Source organism: Balaenoptera borealis, assembly GCF_965194805.1.
Source record: "Balaenoptera borealis genome assembly, chromosome: 8".
Lineage (NCBI taxonomy): Eukaryota > Metazoa > Chordata > Mammalia > Artiodactyla > Balaenopteridae > Balaenoptera > Balaenoptera borealis.
Genome location: NC_138865.1, coordinates 119,047,035 through 119,065,740, shown reverse-complemented (window position 1 = coordinate 119,065,740; position 18,706 = coordinate 119,047,035). Strand labels below are relative to the sequence as shown.

The following is an 18,706-nucleotide window of genomic DNA, read 5'->3' as shown; positions in this document are numbered from 1 at the left end:
TTTGAGCAGTCAGAAGAAAGAATCCGTGAACTAAGGCAGTTGAAATTATTCTGCCTGAGGAGCAGAAAGGAAAAAGAATGAAGAAGATTGAACAGACCCAGAGGGACTATGGGGACATCATCGAATGTAACTGCATATGCATAAAGAGAGTCCCAGAAGGAGAGAGATTATTTGAAGAAATAATGGGTGAAAACATCTCAAATTTGATGAAAGACATAAATCTACACGTTAAGAAGCTCAATGAACTCCAAGCATGATAAACTCAAAGAGAGCCACACAAGACACATTACAACAAAATTGTTGAAAGACAAAAAGGAAATCTTGAAAGCAACAAGAAAGAAACAATCATGTGCAAGGGGTGGGGTGGGATCCCTCCACAATAAGATTAACAGCTGTTTTTTTTCATCAGAAACCATGGCAACCAGAAGGCCATAGGGTGACATAGTTAAAGTGTTGAAAGATGAGAATTCCCTGGTAAGCCAGTGGTTAGGACTGTGTGCTTCCACTGCAGGGGGCACAGGTTCAATCCCAGGTCAGGGAACTAAGATCCCGCATGCTGAGCGGCGTGGCCAAAAACAATAAAATAAAAAATAAAGTGTTGAAAGGAAAAGAATTCTATATCTAGTAAACTATCCTTTAAGGATGAAGGGAAATTAAGATGTTGCCAGATAAACAAAGTTAAGGCAGTTTGTTACTAATAGTCCTGCCTACAAGGAATGCTAAAGGGAGCCTTTTGGGTTGAATGAAAGAGCACTAGACTGTAACTCAAAGCCATATGGAAAAGTAAAGAACACTAGGAGAGGTAACTAATAGGTAATTCTAAAAGCCTGTATTGTTGCACTTTTGTTTGTACCTTTTCTTTTTTTCTATATGACTTAAAACGCAGATTCATAAAACAATAAGTATAAGTCTGTGTTAATGGGAACAATGTATAAAGACATAATCTGTGACAACAACAACAAAGGGGGAGGGATGGAGATCATAGGAGCTGCATGTTTGTATACTACTGAAACTAATTTGGTATTATTCAAACTAGACTGTTATGAGTTTAAGATGTTCCTTGTAACCCCAAAGGCAATAAGAAAATATTTTTTTAGAAATACACAGGAAAGAAAGGAATCAGAATGGTGCACTATTAAAAAAAAAATCAACCAAGGGAATTCCCCAGCGGTCCAGTGGTTAGGACTCTGCACTTTCACTGCCGAGGGCCCAGGTTCAGTCCCTGGTCAGGGAACTAAGATCCCACAAGCTGCGAGGTGTGGCCAAAAACAAAAAAAAATTTTTTTAATTAAAAAAAAATAAAATCCTTAAAAAGCAATAGTGGTGGAATTGAGGAACAAAAAGCATAGAAGACATACAGTTATACAAACAAATAGCTAAATGGAAGAAGAAAATTCTTATCAGTAATTACTGTAAATATAAATGGGTTAAACTCTCCAATTAAAAGTCAGAGTAATAAAATGGATTTTTAAAACACCTGATCCACCTATCTACAAAGATATGAAAAACTTGAAATAAAGGATGAAAAAGGATATTCTATGAAAATAGTAAACAAAAGGTCACTGAACGGCTATATTATTATCAGACAAAATAGACTAAGTCAAAAAGGTAACAAGAGAGAAAGTATATATCGCTTAAAGATTCAATCCATCAAGAATATAGAACAATTGTAAACATATACACATCTCCAAAACACATGAAGCAAAAATGGATGTAATTGAAGAGAGAAATAGACGGTTGGAGACTTCAGACCTCACTTCCAATAATGACTAGAACAACCAGACAGAAGACCAGTAAGGAAACAGGGCTTGAACAGCACCATACATCAGATCAGACCTAGCTGACGTGTACAGAATATAACAGAGAACACACCTTCTCAAGAGCACGTGGAGCATTCTCAAGCATAGACCACATATTACACCACAAAACAAGTCTCAGTCAATTTTAAAAGACTGAAATCATACAAAGTATCTTTTCCAATCACAGTGGAATAAAGCCAGAAATCAACAGGAGAAGAAAGCTGGAATACTCATAAATATGTGAAAATTAAACAACACACTCTTTAACAACCAGTGGGTCAAAGAAGAAGTCACAGGGATATTAGAAAATGCCTTGAGATGAAAGGAATCAAAAACAATGTACCAAAAACTTACAGGATGCAGCAAAAGTAGTACAAAGAGGAAATTTTACTCCTGTCAATGCCTACATTAAAAAATAAGATTTCAAATCAGTAACCTAACTAGACATCTTAAAGAACTAGAAAAGGAGCAAACTAAACCCAAAGCTAGCTGAAGGAAGGAAATAATGAAGATTATAGTGGAGAGAAACAAAACAGAGGAGTAGAAAAATAGAGAAACTCAACAAAACCAAAAGTTGGTTCTTTGGAAAAAAAAATCAGCGAAATTGACAAACCTTTAGCTAGATTGACTAAGGGAAAAAAAGAGGAAAAAGACATTCAAATTACTAAAACCTGAAATGAAAGTGGGAACATCGCTACCGACTTTACAGAAATAAGGATTATGAGAGAATACTATGCACAATTGTACGGCAACAATATGCATAGGAATATTATTCAGACGTAAAACGGAACGGAGCTCTGATTCATGCTACAACGTGGATGGACCTTGAAAACACTGATTCCACTTGTGAGAAATATCTGGAACAGGCAAATTGATCGGAGCAGAAAGTAGAAGAGATTACTGGGGTGGAGGTGGGGGGGAATGGGGAGTTATTGCTTAATGGGTACAAAGTTTCTGTTTGGGGTGATGAAAAGTTTTGGAAATAGTGCTGAATCATACTTTTAAAAATAAAATATTTGGGACTTTCCCTGGTGGTCCAGTGGTTAAGAATCTGCCTTCCAGTGCAGGGGACGTGGGTTCGATCCCTGGTCGGGGAACTAAGATCCCACATGCCGCAGGGCAACTAAACCTGTGGGCCACAACTAGAGAGCCTGCGTGCCGCAACTACTGAGCCCGCGCGCTCTGGAGCCCGCGCACAACAACTAGAGAGAAGCCCGAGCGCCGCAACGAAGACCCGACGCAGCCAAATAAATAAATAAATAAATCTTTAAATAAATAATCTATTTAATAATTTAATATTTAAATAAATGTTCATTTGTTTATAAAATTAACATTTTTATGTTATATATATTTTTATCCCAGATTTTTAAAAAATAACTTCCTCCCAAGCTGCTTTTCTTTTTTTTCTTATTGGCAAAATTTTTTTTTTTAATTAATTTTTATTGGAGTATAGTTGATTTACAATGTTGTGTTAGTTTCTGCTGCACAGCAAAGTGAATCAATTATACATATACATATAGCCACTCTTTTTTTAGATTCTTTTCCCGTATAGGTTATTACAGAGTACTGAGTAGAGTTCAGAATGCTATACAGTAGGTTCTCATTAGTTATCTATATTATATATAGTAGACTGGGACTGACATATGCAAGCTGATTTCTACAGCTTTCGAGGAAGAGGGAACATTTTCTCCTTGTCCTGTTAGAGTGTCTTGACCACCAGTCTACCACTTGTAGATTTCAAGGTCAAACTCTGGAATTTCATCAGCACTAAGTGGGGAGAAATTGTCAACAGATCAAAAAGTGCAATGTGGGAAGGAACAGGCCAGGGGGTCATTATTAGCCAGTGGACTATGGACAGCGGGGGCTCTGCATCCTCCAGGGCCCTGTGATCGACCCTTGACCTCCTGGAATCCTTGTCTCTGACATCAGAATTCCTTTTCCTGCTGGTTTCACATCTGGGGGAAGTATTTGTGATGCAGCTTTTAAGGCTACAGCTGGGCCTCGTTCCTTAAGCATTTCTGCTCGTGTGAACTAGGATTTCCAGCAACTCTAGGATTTTCTGCAACTCTTCATACAATTGATTTCACCCAGAAACTTGCTAGAAGGCGTCCTGCCTCTCTCTGTCCGGCACGTGGTGGCCACTCATCCCAGCTGGCATCTGATGAATCCCGGGTGAGTGCTGGTTTGCCAGGATAAGGAGGCTGATTCCTGCCAGTGAAGGACCCCTGCATTGTCCCTCTCTAGCCAAGATAAAGTCAGAGGCCGTGTGGTTCTGAGGTCCACCGTCTTAACGCACTCACCAGTTTACAAGTGCAGTTGTGTTGGTACTGACTTTGTCCTGAAGGTTAGCTGGGCCGGAGCCCTTAGAGCTTGCAGTCCCCTAGAATGGCTGCGTTCTTTGTCCAAGTCTGTGTTTTGGTTATGTCATGGGGAGGGGGGTTGTTTGAACCTTTCCCGTGGGGAAAGTTGAAAGATGAGGCGTGGGAGCGGGGAAGGGGGGATGCCCCCAGGACTGCCAACCCACAGACACGCTTGGGCACAGCCTTGCCAACGACATACGGAAGCACCACGTCTCGTCAGGGTGATAAAACAGACTCTGACCTGAGCTCACCTGTGTGTTCCTCCGGGGCTTCATCATGATAGGAGTTAAAGGGTTACCACTTGGCCCATCAGGGAGCCTCCAGGATTCTGGACAGGCCTCTGGCCTGCACCTTGGTATTTTCAGCTTCATCCCCTGGATAAAGCCTGGAAAGGCAAGAGTCAGAGGAATTACGAGGCGTCCCCAAGTTGTCCCGATGGCTGCAGGTGTCACCCAGACACACAGCAGGGCTCGCCCCTGCCAGGGAGGCCTTCTCCGTGCAGCCTAGGGACTGAGCACACAGCTGGATGCCGGCCATTGTGATGTGGCCCAGCCATCCAGGGACATGATTTCCTAAATGATAGGCACAACTGTTCTCTCCCCCAGCAAGGGAGAGAAGTACCATGTCACAGCAGTGTCCAGGCCCAGAGGAGGCTCCTGAGAGCAGACCCAGCAGGTAGAAACATTTAGAGAAGTCATGTGCGTGCAGAGCAGGGATACATTGTATCCTTGGGCTCCATCGGCCGAGAGCAGGGCTAGTCACCGGGAGAGCCCACACTGCAGAGAGGGGCTATCTCCCTCAGTCTTTTACACCCGACCAGGCCAGGAAGCCCAGAGCTGCCAAGGTGGTCACAGGCCAGCCTGGGGTGACCCCTGCTCCTCGGGGGGCCAGGTTTGCCCCCTGTTCAGCTCTGCTGCGTGGGGCTGCAGGACTCGCTGCCCGGGCTCAGTCTTCCATCTGTGGCTAGAGAGGGAGGGTGGCCGGCTGACCCCCGGTGCTGCTGCACCCCCCCTCCCACCTCCCAGCCCCCAGGCTGAGCTGCTCAGGACTCTGGAATCTCTGATCCCTCACGCCCACCCCACAGTGACTAAAGAATGGAGGGGAGCGGGGAGAAGAAGCCCCAACATGGTTGCAAGCACTGGCTGTGGCGTCTCTGGGTTTGAATCTTGCTCTGATGACCTTGGGCATGTGCCTGGGCTAGACTCCCAGAGGTGGACATGACCCTGACTCTGACCTCTGCCTGCCCCCCGCCGACTCTGCCAGAGACATCGGGCACTGCCCAACGCCCAGTTCTCCTGCACCCTTGGCTTCTGACCCTTCCAGTACAATGCTTCACCCTCTCACTGACTCGCATCCAGCTGAAGGCAGAATTCGTTTCTCTCACCAGACCGTAGTTAGAACACAGAGGTCCCTCCCCGCACCCCAGAGGACCTGGCTGTGGCTGGGCTCTACTGGTCCAGAGGCGGCCACCGCCTGCAGAGCCCAGCCCCTCGGAGCCAGCAGCCTTGTGTGGAGGGATCCACGCCGGAACCCCAGTCCTGGCCCTGACGCTTCACTTCTTTGAACCTGTTTCCTCCTCTCCAAAATGAGGATGGTCCTGTCGGCTTCCTGGAGCTTGAGGGCTGACAGATCAGGGTGAAACCCTTGGGCTGGGTGCTGTCACTAGAGCTGAGGGCCCCCCTTCCTCCAGCTGGGTCTTGGGAGCAAAAAGAGATGCCAGACAGAGAGGGATGAGGCTTTATTCAGGAAGAGCTTGGGAGGGAAGGTGGGCCCTGGGGTCCCACCCTGTGGCCTCTGGAGGCCAAGGACATTAGAAGCCGATGACTATGGGCATCTGAGCCACCTCAGAGTCGCCCGCGGGGGTGGGCTCAGAGTCGCCCACGGGGGGCACGGAGGTGGCCTCAGAGTCGCCCGCGGGGGTCGCGGGGGTGGGCTCAGAGTCGCCCGCGGGGGGCGCGGGGGTGGCCCCCTCGCCGGTCTCCGTGGGCAGTGCCTGGTAGGTCACGGTCCAGTACTGCAGGTAATTGTTCCTTAGATGCTGCTTCATGGAGCTGCCATCCATCTTCTTATTGATTTCCAGGTAGTTGCCGCTTTCCAGGGTGTAGGGATACCAGTGCGTGGGCACAGCCGAGTGGCCCATGTTAGGGTCCCTGCAGAGTGAGAAAAAAGGCTGGGTAGCTGGCTGGGGCCGAGGGGCTCACGGCAGGCTGGAGACCCAGGTCCCTGGCCCAGCTCTGCCCCAGCTCTCCTGGGCAGTCCTCCACCCTTTGCCCCGTAAGCACTTCCGTGTCTCCTGGGCACTGGCTGGGCACGTGTGCATCCTGAGGCCCAGCCAGGAGCTCTGAGCCTTACACAGACGGGGGTACCGAGGCTCAGAGAGGATAAGTGTAAGTGAGGGAACAGGGACTGGACCCCAGGCCTTCAGGACAAGGTGGCAGGAGGCCACCCTCACCGCTGCCTTACCCAGTTCTGGCAAAGTTGGTCCAGTAGGCGATCATGGCCTTGGAGACAGTCCTGTCTTGGGACCGGTAGCCCAGCGGGGTGGCGAAGGGCTTCCCGAAGACGTACTGGAGGTCGTCTGCATGGTCAGCCCCCACCCAGCTGGGGTAGAAGGGCATCCGAGACGGGTGGGAGAATAGGTAGGTGTAGGTCTTGGCGCTCCTGAGGAGGGCATGGAGGCCACCCAGGTTGGCCAGGTCCTCACCTGGGGCCGCCCGCCCCGGACATGGGGCCCCAGGGGAAGGCCATGGGGAGAGCAGGGAAGGGTCTGGGGAACTCCCACAAGACTCAGAAGGGGACTTCCCTGGTGGTCCAATGGTTAGGACCCGGTGCTTTCACTGCCGAGGGCTCGGGTTCAATCCCTGGTCGGGGAACTAAGATCCCGCAAGCCACGCAGGGAGGCCAAAATAAATAAATAAATAGATACATAGATAAATAGAAAGTATTTTTTTAAAAAGGACTCAGGAAGGATCTGGATCATTACACCTAGGGGAGGGAAAGCTGTGGCCAAGTTTATGACTTCATGGGTTCTACAATTTCAATTGTATTTATACTTCGCCTCCACCAAACGTAGGGAGTCATCTTCCTTTCATAATTCAGGATCAAGAAAGATTGTTTTTGTGACTTCCCTGGCGGTCCAGGGGTGAAGACTCCACGCTTCCACTGCAGGGGTTATGGGTTCAATCCCTGGTCGGGGAACTAAGATCCCACATGCTGCATGGCACAGCCAAAAAAAAAAAACAGATTGTTTTTCTCTGCAAGTGAATTTGTATTCTTGATTTGATTGGACAAGGTAGTATATCCCCTCAGATGTTTCCCTTTTTGCTTTGACTGACAGGAACCTCAGAGCTAAATTTATTGCAAAGCTTTCATCCCAGACTTCTAGGTGTAATTTTATCTTTCTACTTTTTAAACATTCCTAACTTATTTTTATTTTCACTGGCTATCATTATATGGAGGTTTTTAATGTGGCCACAGGCTTATTTTGAAAGTTGGCAAATTCGAAACCCACAGCAGAGAACGTCACCCAGTGTTTCCCTCCTTCTACACAGCATGAGGGATGGAAGACGGACTCAAGGACTTTCCGATGGGAAGAGCTATGGGGTGTGGGAGAGCGTGCAGGGCTGCGCTGGGCAGAGGGTCACAGGAGGGTTATGTAAAGCCCTCAAGGCTGGGAGGGGAAGAGGGGCCCTCTCAAGCTCCGTCAGGCCTGGCAGATGGTGCAGGCACAGGCGGGCACTGAGCATGCCTTTTCCAGGCCTCTCGGACACCTGGGAGCCGCCCACCTGCCAGTCCTCGCTGGGAAGGTGGGTGATCCCAGGTGGGCCAGCCCCGCGCCCCCCTCCTCACTTGGCCTTGGTCTTGTGCTGGGCCACGGCGATCTCCGTGGGCATCAGGAAGAGGACGTCGGTCTCAAAGTGCACCACGGTCTTCTTCTTGGTCTCCTGGGACGAGTCTTGGGCCCAGGGCTTGGTGTAGACGTCAAAGGTGGCGTTGGCACCTCTGGGCCCCTTGGTGATGGTGAGCCCGCTGACCAGCTTGTAGAAGTCCTCCCTGCAGAGTCCAAGCTGGCACTGGATCCTCCACCCCATGCCCACAGGAGGGTATCTGCACCCCTATGCTGCAGGAGGCCACGGGTGACCCCACCCCCCGTCACTGCCATGGTGCTGACTTCCTCATTCTGTCGATGCCTCCCCCAGCTGCCCTGGGGCACCGTCCCTGTGCCAGCCCCCCACTTACTCTGTGATGGCCTGTTTGTCCTTTCTGATGGCTGGCATCTCGACGCTGGCAAAGATGTGGCCGTCCATGTCGTTGGTGCCTGCTATGTAGTCGATGTCGGCAGCGTTGGCGTACAGGTTGACAGGGTCACTGGGGATGAAGTCTCCATCGATGACAGGGAGGAAGCCCAGATAGTGCAGCAAGGGGTCTGGGGTGGGGGAGAGCAGCAGGTTTTCACACCTTCTGGTACCCACCTGCCCCGCCCCTCAACCTCCGGGGCAGGAGCTGACTCCATCCTGAGGCCGCTGCGGAGACCTGCCTCCTTTGACGGAGACCAGGGCTCCTCGGCTTCAGCGCTGCTGCTATTCGGGCCCGATCATCCTGTCGTAGGCGCCGTCCTGCACAGTGCACGGTGTTTAACAGCCTCCCTGGCCTTGAGCCACTGGACACCAGTAACACCCTCTCCCCAGCTGTGACCACCAAAAGTGTCTCCAGACTCTGCCACGTGTTCCCTGGGCACAAAATCGCCCAGGTTGAGAACCACTGGTCCAGGGGCCAAGACTGTCCTCTCGCTGCAGCTGATGTCCCTTTCCTGTCCCTCTTTTCTTGCTGGGCCTAAATCAGGGAGGAGGAAGCCCTTGAAATCATTGAGGGGACCGATGGAGAAAGAGTGCCCCCTCTCCGCACTGGGTTCCAGTGTGTTAGCCGGAAATGGTGCGAGACCCCTGAACGGGCCTGGAAAGGACCATATGGCTGGCTCAGGGCAGAGGGTTGCCCTGCCTTCATTAGGCCTGGCCCGTTTTCCCTCCAGTTCAGCTCAAAAAGAAATAGAGTCGCATTTCTGCAAATCCATGGGTATTGCTACCAGGACACCAACATCCAGGTGCTCAAGTCTCTTATATAAAACGGTGCAGTGTTTGCATATAACCTACCCACATTCACCCGTGTACTTTAAATCATTTCTAGGTTACTTATAATACCTAATGCAACGTAAGTGCTATGTAAATAGTTGTAAATGCCATGCAAACGCTATGTAAATAGTTGCCAGGGAGAGGCAAACTCAAGTTTTGCTTTTGGGAACTTTCCGGAATTTTTTTTTTTTTAATGTTTTCCATCTGTAGTTGGTTGACTCCCCAGATGCGGAACCCTCAGATATGAAGCTGGTTTGCATTTGGGGCCATGTTGTTTGCTTTGGTTTCGTTTTGCCTAGCACTTATGGTTTAATTCACATTAGGTAAAATACAAATGATGGGGTCCCATTATGCTTTGCCTTAGAAGAAGGAGCAAGAGAGAATCCTCACCTACTGGGCTGATGAGACTGACACTCACAGGATTCTGCTGCTGGGGTCCCCCTGACCTTCCCGGGGTACAGAGTAGCAGAGCTGGAAGGGCCAGATGCTACAGCGGGTGTTCAGGAAATGTTGAATGAATGAGTGGAAGAGAGAATGAATGTTCGTCTAGTACAGAGGCTCTTGGTCTGGGGTCCATGAGTCTGCCAAAAATTGTGTACAGATGACTGCATATGTGTGCATTGCTGGGGGATGGGGACCAAACATTCATCAGCTTCTCAAAGGGGTCGTGACCCACCGAAGACAAGAGGAAAGAACGGCCCCTCCTCCCCTTACGGCCGAGGCCACTAAGGCCTGCAAGGGCAGTGGTGGCAGCAAGCTGCCTGGGGACGCCAGCGAGCTGGCGACAGAGCCAAGATCAGACCTGGCGCGCAATGTGGAGCCCCCGTGTCCCCCGCCCAGCAGCCCTTACTCACACTTCATGCCTGCCAGGGGCATCTTATAGGCCAATGTCAGGGCATGGGGGTCGGTGATCTTCAGACACCTGGCCATCCTGCCAGTATCGTTCAAGGGGCAGCCCACCTTCTCTGCGATCTGGGGGTTGGGGAGAGGCAGTGCTCAGGGCAGAGAACACGGGGTCCAGGACAGAGAGTGGAAAGGAGGAAGCCTCCTCCCCCCACAACTCCTCCTTACCCTTTTGGCCCAGAAGAGGGGGTTCTTCTGGATGGCCCAGGGGCACAGTGCCACACCACTCTGGCTGATGGCTCGCTTGATGAGGCCCTTGTTGTAGGGAGAGAGGGTCTGCAATACACAGAGGTCCTGTCACCAGCCTCGCCCCACACCCCCGCCCCCCGTCTACAGGGCTCGGCCAAGGACACCCCACACGTCAGCTCCAGCCCCGCTCCTCCCCATCCGCATCACCTCCCTCCCACACCCTTGGGGGCAGGCCCCCCATTAGGGGTCCCCAGACCTGCAGAGAGGCGCTGGCACCTCCGGCTGATTCCCCAAAGACGGTGATGTTGTCAGGGTCTCCCCCAAAGGCTGCAATGTTCCTCTTCACCCAAGCGATGGCCATGTGCTGATCCCAAAGGCCATAGTTACCTGGGGACAGGGTAGGGAAGGGCCTTCATCGGGAACCCTCAGCCCAGACCGGGGTGCTAGGGGCCTGGCCCACACAAGCTGCGCAGTCCGTGTGGGCGGGATGAGAATGTCCCCGACGTGCGGAGACCCTCTGGAGCCCCAGGATGTTACGTCCTGGTGCGTCCCTGGGAGGCGGGTTGGGTGGGAGCTGGGGGAGCGGGTCTCAGGCTCGGGAAGGGGAGCAGGAGGGCCAGGGCTGCTCAGCTCTCTCCTGCTGGACCATAGTCCCTCTTGTCTATCCTGGGGCTTCTGTGTCCCCGAGTCACTGCCTCGGTGTCCCAGCTCCTGTCTCTTTCACTCAGCTCCCTGCCCCTGCCCCCCGGGTCTCTCTGGGTCTGGCTGGCAACCTCTTCTCTTTCGCTACAGCTGTGTCTCACGGTCCAGCTCCAGCTCCCTCACTCTGCAGATAGGATTCTGGGCCTTTCTGGGGGGATGTCGGGAGTTGTTTCAGGACAAGGGTTGCTGAGGGGCGTCCCCGCTGGGCTCAGAGCTTAGGGGCCGGGCATGCTCACTCCCACCCCCAGTGCCCCAGGTGCCCAGCAGACCTGGCAGGTTGGAGTCCCCGGTGCTGAGGAAGCCCAGGGGGCCGACGCGGTAGTTGAAACTGACCACGATGACGTTGCCCCGAGTGGCGATCTCCTCCCCGTCGTACAGGTAGTTGCTGAGAAAGTTGGCCCCGTGGCTGGACCCCATGAGGAAGGCACCTCCGTAGATCCAGATCATGACGGGCAGGTTCCGGGAGACTGAGGTGGGGGGAGCAGGCACGGGGACCCCAGATGAGCCCCCTCCCCGCTCTGTGCTGATGTCAGGGAAGTTCAGCTCTGAAGCCCCCAGACACAACCCAGGGGCAGGGACGGGGCCTCTGGCTACTTGGGGGCTTCCTGCGGGGCAAGGGGAGCTGGAGGGTGTGTGGGGAGAGCAGACCTTCCTTGCTGCCCTGGGGGACCCAGATATTGAGGTAGAGGCAGTCCTCTTTCCCGTAGGTGCTGTCCTGGGTGATGGTGGCCTGCAGGCATCGCTTCTTGAAGTTCTTGGCCTTCAGGGTTCCTGGGGACGGCCGGAGGGGTTGGGGTGAGGATGGGCCCCCCAGCCACAGGGCCTGCCCCACCCTCACCCACTCCCACCTTGCCAGCCGGGGTGTCGCTGGGGGTTCTCCAGGGGCTTGGGGGCGGCGGCATAGGGGATGCCCTTGAAGATGTCGACATAGTCGCCGAGGAGGCCCAGCTTCTTGTTGACGCCTTCCACGAAGCCGCCCTCCGTGTACACGGCGCCCAGCTGGGATGGGAGGCAGGAGATCAGGGGGGCTTGGGCTGGTCAGCCCCTGGGGGCAGGGAGCCCACCCGCAGGCCCCGGGTGCCCAGAGGCTCCCCAGAGACAGCTTCAAGGAGGGGCCCATCTGTACCTGAGACCGAGACCCCTGCCACCTGCCCCCATTGCTTGAGGAGGGGGCTCACTCCCCACTCGCCCCCTGGGTGTCCTGCTCCCTGAATCTCAAAGGAGGCGGGTTCAATCAGTGTGTCCTCAGGAAAGCCTTCCAAGAAGGCCGGGACAGGTGGGGTGGAGGTTTGGGTTCTCACTGTGGCCGCCTATGCCCTTGAGTCTCAGTTTCCCCTCCTGTAAGATGGGTGACGACTGTATCTCCCTCGTGGCCCGTTTGCTTGTCCAGCTGCCAGCAGTGGTAGGTGCACCATGGACACTGAATGTTTCACGCCCAGCCGTGCGTTCCCTGAGCGGTGGGCCCGTCTTTCTCGTCCGCTCATCTCCCCCGACGGTGTCCCCTCAAGTCCTCACAGCCCCTGTGCTCCAAGCTGGGAAAGAACCCTGCCCCCCAAGGCCGCCAGAACCGCCGCTGCAGATCCAGCCCTTGCGCAGAGCTGGCCCCCCGTGGACCAACGCGTCCCATCCTCACCAGCAGCCTGGGGGCTGGCGCTCATCTGCCCATTGTTCCTGGAGGGAACACTGAGGCTTTCCTGTTTGAAGTCGCTGCTGGGAAACTGCTGTCTGAACTCAGAGCCAGGCCCTTCTCCCCTCCCAGTGCTCCACCCCGTGGTCCAGGGTGAGCACAGGTCCATGCTTCCTGGATCTCACCTGCGCTAGGTTCCAGGTGGGCGAGGGCAGGGCAGCCCCACATCCCAGGCCTGGCAGGATCCCAGCTGCCCTCTGAAGTCTGTGCTGAGAGGGGCCCCCTGCCCTCCTGGGGTGGGGATGAGGCCGGCTGGAACTGGAGAGGAAGGGGCTGGAAGCAACACCTGCCAGGTGCCTGGGGGTTGGGCCCAGGCGGCAAGCCCAGGCTGGCCCCTGCCTTTCTCTCTCTCCCCGGTCCCCCACGAGTCTCCACGCCCTCGGCCTCCAGGCATTTTTCCTGATCAGCCTCCCTGGCTGCTGGGAGAGGGCACGGGCCAGGTCAGCGCCTGGCAGGTAGCAGCCCAGAAGTGTCTCTGTGTGACTGAGATCAGACTGAGGGCCCTGGGGTGGGGCAAGGCATGGCGACCCTGGCCATCGAGGCCGGCGGGGAGGGGCGTTGCTGGCTCTGGAGCAACACGGAGGGAACCAGGGCCCCCTCAGCACCCAGAAGAGAGCTCCCCTGAAGGAGAGTGACCTTCTCTCGGGGGCAGAAGGCGCCCGGAACCAGGCAGCAGGGGTTCGAACCTCCGGACAGCAGGGGTGGGAAGAGCCCGGCCTGAGAGGGCAGGCTGAGGGGTGGAGGGACCAGCGCGGTCCCGTCTGCGTGCGGCTGTTTCCTCCACCCTGGAAGTGTTTCCCTGCCCTGTCCCGCACACTGCAGGAGGGCAGTGAGGGAGGTCAGACGTTATGGCTGCCCCGGGAGGGTCAGCTGGGCCTCCTGACTCTCACTGGGGAGGGGAGCTGTAGCAAGCTGTAGCAAGCAGGCGGCGGGAGGGCCAGGAGATGGAGGTTACACTTCGAGCCAGACTCCAGGGCTGGACTAGCCCAGGTTCCAGATCCCTGCTCAGCCACTGGGGCTGTGATGCTGGGCACACCCCTTGTCTGCTCTGGGCCCCTGTCTCCCCTTCTGGAAAAGAGGGACAACGTTGACATCTCTAGAGAGAGGAAGGAGCCAGAGGGGTGTTGTGGGTTAGGTGGCCGACTCAGCAAATAAAAATTCAGGTTGCCCAGTTACACTTGAATTTCAGATAAATAATGATTTTTTTTTTTTTTAGTGTATGTCCTACATATTGGGTGGAACATATACCAAAAATTACTCGTGGTTTATGTGAAATTCAAGTTGAATTGGGCACCCAGTATTTTATCTGGCAGCCTGAGTCATCCTGCGAAGGGCAGAACACAAAATGCAGAGTAAGTGCCCGGGAAAGGCTGGTACGTCTGTTGTTGGGATCTCTTTCTCAGTCTGGCTCTTTCTGCCAGCGACTCTGTCTGCCTGTCTTCCCTCCGCTGGGCCCTGCCCCCAGTTTCCAGGTCTGGCTCAGCGGAGGAGAGAGGGACCCCTCCCCTGGCCCGACCCCTCTGCTGGGCTCTCACTTACCTTCGCCGCACTTGCTACAGCCAGCCAGCAGGCGAGGCCCAAGACCACCGGTTCCCAGCGCCCCATGGTGTGTGGCCCTCCCTCTGGGCCTGAGGGTATTTATGGGGCTGGAGCCAGCCCAGAGCTGCCTGAGGAGGGACCCTCTCCCCCGCCTCCTACCGTTACCCTTTCCTCCTGGCTGGCCGAACTCCAGGTGGTGCACCTGGGGTCAGGAGACAGCTGATGTTTCCAGCCGGGCTCGGGCTGGGCCAAGGTCACGTGCAAACACACATACACACACACACACACACACACACACACACGTGGGGGGACAGTCCATCTTTCCCAGGGTCGGCTGCTGCCGTGTGACCTGGTCCCCACAGGGCACCTGTGCAGGTTACTGCCTACCTGGGAACAGAGGCAGATGGCACGGGTGCAGGGGGCGTGGGGAGGGCTGGGGCTTGGCTGGGTGCAAAGTGTGCTGCCTTCTGGCGCCTTGACAGGGGCTTGCTTTCGCCCCTGGGGAAATGGGCATGCTTCGTCCCCATGCCCTGCCTGCAGCTCAGCAGCGGGCGCTGAGAGGCGACTGGGCGCGTGACTCGTGGGACAGAGAGGGCCACGGGCTACTGGGCAGCGGCTGGTGTGGCGGCCCTTGTTACCCAGGGCGCCCTGGCTGTGCGGTTCGAGGGGGGTGGGGACCTGAGCATCATGAGGCGGCCCCGCCCTCGGAGTGTGGGGGCCCCTCGCTGTCGGCAGCACAGTCCTGGGAGGGCAGGACGAGAGGTCCAGCCCAGCCTTGGGGGCTTCCCGGGGAAAAGGAAGGGCCGGGCTTGATGGCCACAGGGAACCTACGGACACACAGCTGTCCATCTGTCTGTCTGCCTGTCCGCCTACCATTTCCTGCGCCCAGATTTTTTGTGACGCAGAGTGAATGGAGAGAGGCTGGAGAAAGGTGGGGAGGGGTGGGCGGCTGTAGGTGGGAGGAAGGAGTTAGGACACTGGGAAGAAGGGGCCGTGCAGGCTGGGCTGGCGAGTGTGGGGCCGGGTGCAAAGGTTTTGAGGGGTGCTGCCAGTGACAAGGAAATGCACTTGTTGACTCACACCTTTGCCCAGCTCCTCCAGTTCTAAGAATCTGTTCTAAAGGAGGTAATTCTGAATAGGGGGGGGAGGGGAACGTCCAAGGACATTCAGGGCAGTGTTATTTACAGTAGCCGAGGAAAGGAAGGGGGCAGGTTCACGGCAGAGGGAAGGAGGCCTGCAGTTCACTAATAGGGGGCGGCTGCCTCTTCATTTAATAGTGAGGGCCTCACCTGGTCCTGCACAGAGTAGGCGATCAACAGACACAGGACGAGCATGCCCAGAAGTGCCTGGGAGGGTCTAACACTGTCTGTCCAGTAAAAAAATCCACCCTGGCTTCCTGGCTGGGTCTGTCCGATGTGTTCATTGGTTGACCCTGTGTTAGAGACCGACTTTAGGGGCATTCATCTCAGCCAAGAAAGCTTTGGCCACTGTCTGAGGTCTGACAAAGATCCTCTCCTTGACCAAACTCTACTCAGGCTCCCTGACCTCTTCTTCAACCCTGCATTGTCCAGTTTTAGCAAGAATCTCGCTAAATTGCTTTAACCGGAATGCCCCACCCTCCATATCCGCCCCGCCTTGATCTCTGATTGGGGTCCCCATCCTCTGCCATCCCCCGCACCGATGATCGCTGACCGCCCTGGTCTGTCTTCAGCAAGAATCCTGTTAGGTCAGTCTCTCCGGAAGCCCCCTCTCCCCTGGTGTTTCCTCTTAGTAAGTTTCCATCCACAGACTCTCACCCTTGTTTGGCTAGGAAACCCCACTTGCCCAGGCTGTATTTGGACTTGAGCTCAGCTCTATGTGGAAGTCTCTCTTCCCCTATTGCAATAATCCTGAATAAAATCTGTTTTGGGGAATTACCTGGCGGTCCAGTAGTTAAGACTCCGCGCTTCCACTGCGGGGGGCCTGGGTTCCATCCCTGGTTGGGGAACTAAGATCCCACAAGCCGTGCGGCATGGCCCAAAAAAAAAAAAAAAAAAAAGTCTGTTTTTACTGCTTTAACAACTGTCCAGCTCCGTTTGTGTGTGTGTTTAATAATTTTTATTGGAGTGTAGTCTGGTTTTTCTTTGACAGATCTCCCAGGAGCCCTGGGACTCTAAGCTGGAAGAGGGGCTGGCCTGCGTGCCTGGGCCACCTCGGTCCCCCTGCTGTGGATTGTGTGGGATTTGCTGTGCACGACCTCGGCTGTAGCTTTCTCCTCTCTCAGGCAATCTTCTGACTCCTTGGTTCTCACAAAAGAAAACTGGGAAAATCAGACAAAACTTGGAGCAGTGTGGTTGTTACATATCAGCTGCATTATGGTAATTTGGTGGAGAAAATTTAATCCAAATGTCTGAACTGGGAGTTTTGAATCCTGGTCCATGGACCTGTTAGGAAGTTTAAGGACAGGCCATGGGAGCCTAGATGCCCCTGAAACTTGATGCACGTATTTGTGGGTAAGCATATTTTCCTTCAGAAAGACTCCATGGTTATCACTGTATGCTTGGAGCATCTATGACCTTCCAAAGAGTCTAGGTTGGAAGCATCAAAAGTTCTGAATTGGTGTAACTGACAAAGTAGAAAACTAATGAAATTGATTTAATGGCACAAATACTTTCTAAAAATGTTTTTCTGGGCTGGAGCACGTTCTGTAAGGGCAAATGCACCTGTGTTAACATTTGCAGACATTGTAAATCAGACAGACACAGGTCCAACCCTGACACTGCCACTCGATAGCTGTGGGATCTGGACATGTGTCTTTACCTCTCTTCACTTCCCTACTGATACCTTTGCTCAGGGAATGACGTCTGAGAGGTTCATAGCACAATACTTATCAGGGTCTACAGTTCTTACTGTTTACAAGGTGCTCAAAAGGAACATCTAAGATTTGTTTTCAGGCAGAGAAACGTCCATTTTAAGTTGTAGGGGACCTAACTATATCAGTAGATGTTCTAGCCACAGAGAAAACAGTTACTTCAAGTGACTTGGAGGCATGACTGCATGTTCACAGCAGCATTTGTCCTAAGGAGAAAGCAAGTGCAACACACTCTTAAATGATCTTTGATGGTCATATTATTTTATCGACTATTACTTTATATAATTTATCACTTGTTATTTGAATTTGTATACTTGATAATTTATATGATCTATTATAATATTTTCTATTTTGAAAATATATGTATGTTATAGGAGAAAAAGTAATTATGCTAGTGGTATAAGATTTTCAGCATAGGTGGAAAAAGAAATAAGAGTAAGATCAGAGAGGGACTTTCCTGGCGGTCCAGTGGTTAAGACTCTGCACGTCCAATGCAGGGGGTGTGGGTTCAATCCCTGGTCGGGGAACTAAGATCCCACATGCTGCACAGAGAAGTAAAACCTTATAATCTTACATTTTCATTGGGAGATATCTGTATGAACTCATAACTTATTTTTTTTTTTTTGTAAAAAAATGTCCATTTCCTAGTTCTGTGTAATCCAAACCCTAGAGGGAAAGAAAACCCAGGAGCAACAAGCACCCCCTGGTGCCCAGATTGGGGTGTCTAAACACCATTTCCACACCAAGGAAGGTGGCACCCTGGAGCAACGGCTAGGCTGGATCTAAGATAGGAAATGCAGTGGAGGAGCCTGGGCCATCACGGTGGCCGGAAGCAAGAAGGCACGGAAGACCAGAGGGTGCGTCAAAGGACACAGGACCCAACCTGGGGCTGCTCTCAGGCCAGAGATGAGACAAGTAGGGCAGCAGAAAGCATGACTGCGACTGATTGAAACAGATCATTACAAAGCTAAAAGCATCCCCCTGGTCATCACTGGTCATTGCTGTGGAGCCATAAATGAGGCCAGTGATGCGGGTGACAGCAGCCGAATCTGCCGGTCAATCAATGCTCATGTCACTTAAAGGGACCCAGCAGACATCGGTGCCTCCCAACTGGATGGGCACATTCGAAGCTGAATTGCTGTTAGGTTGTTAAGTGTGATGACAGCGTCACTGTGTTTTGAAAACAAAAAGTCCTGATGTGTTAGACACACACTGAATGAAGTATGGGATTTCCTTAAAACAATTCCAGCAAAACACAAATACGCAACAGAACAAAAACGTGGGGAATAGATGCAACAAGTTTGGTAGAAGGTAACTGGTAAAGCCATATGATGGATAAATACGGGCTTATTATACAACACTCAGTACTTCTGTGTATATTTGCTGTTTTCCATAACAAAATGCTTTTTAAAAGGGGTGGGGGGGGTGTAGGTATTTAGGTTTCTAAGTAGGGAATCCCTGAATACTTCTCAAGAACCTGGGAAGCCCGTCCAATTCGGCACACAGAAGGCAGGTTCTGGGTAAGGTGGGGCTTAGCTGCAGAGGGT

General features: G+C 52.8%; 1 protein-coding gene across 3 annotated transcripts; it reads right to left on the bottom strand.

Moving 5' to 3' along the window:
* Nucleotides 1-5,882: 5,882 nt before the first annotated feature.
* On the bottom strand, nucleotides 5,883-16,424 carry CEL (carboxyl ester lipase). Of its 3 annotated transcripts, XM_082403180.1 has the most exons (12): nucleotides 14,309-14,389; nucleotides 11,931-12,081; nucleotides 11,731-11,853; nucleotides 11,352-11,549; nucleotides 10,637-10,767; nucleotides 10,360-10,467; nucleotides 10,143-10,260; nucleotides 8,399-8,585; nucleotides 8,009-8,212; nucleotides 6,623-6,820; nucleotides 6,060-6,309; nucleotides 5,883-6,002 (listed from the first exon to the last, which is right to left on the bottom strand). In XM_082403180.1, the coding sequence occupies exons 1-12, from the start codon at nucleotides 14,372-14,374 to the stop codon at nucleotides 5,970-5,972; spliced, it is 1,767 nt and encodes a 588-aa protein (XP_082259306.1). In that variant the 5' UTR covers nucleotides 14,375-14,389; the 3' UTR covers nucleotides 5,883-5,969. The 3 variants fall into 3 exon arrangements, with proteins under 3 accessions (XP_082259306.1, XP_082259307.1, XP_082259308.1); XM_082403181.1 differs by lacking the exon at nucleotides 14,309-14,389 and adding an exon at nucleotides 15,598-16,424 and having other exon boundaries at nucleotides 5,883-6,309; XM_082403182.1 differs by having other exon boundaries at nucleotides 5,883-6,309; nucleotides 14,309-14,546.
* Nucleotides 16,425-18,706: the final 2,282 nt, after the last annotated feature.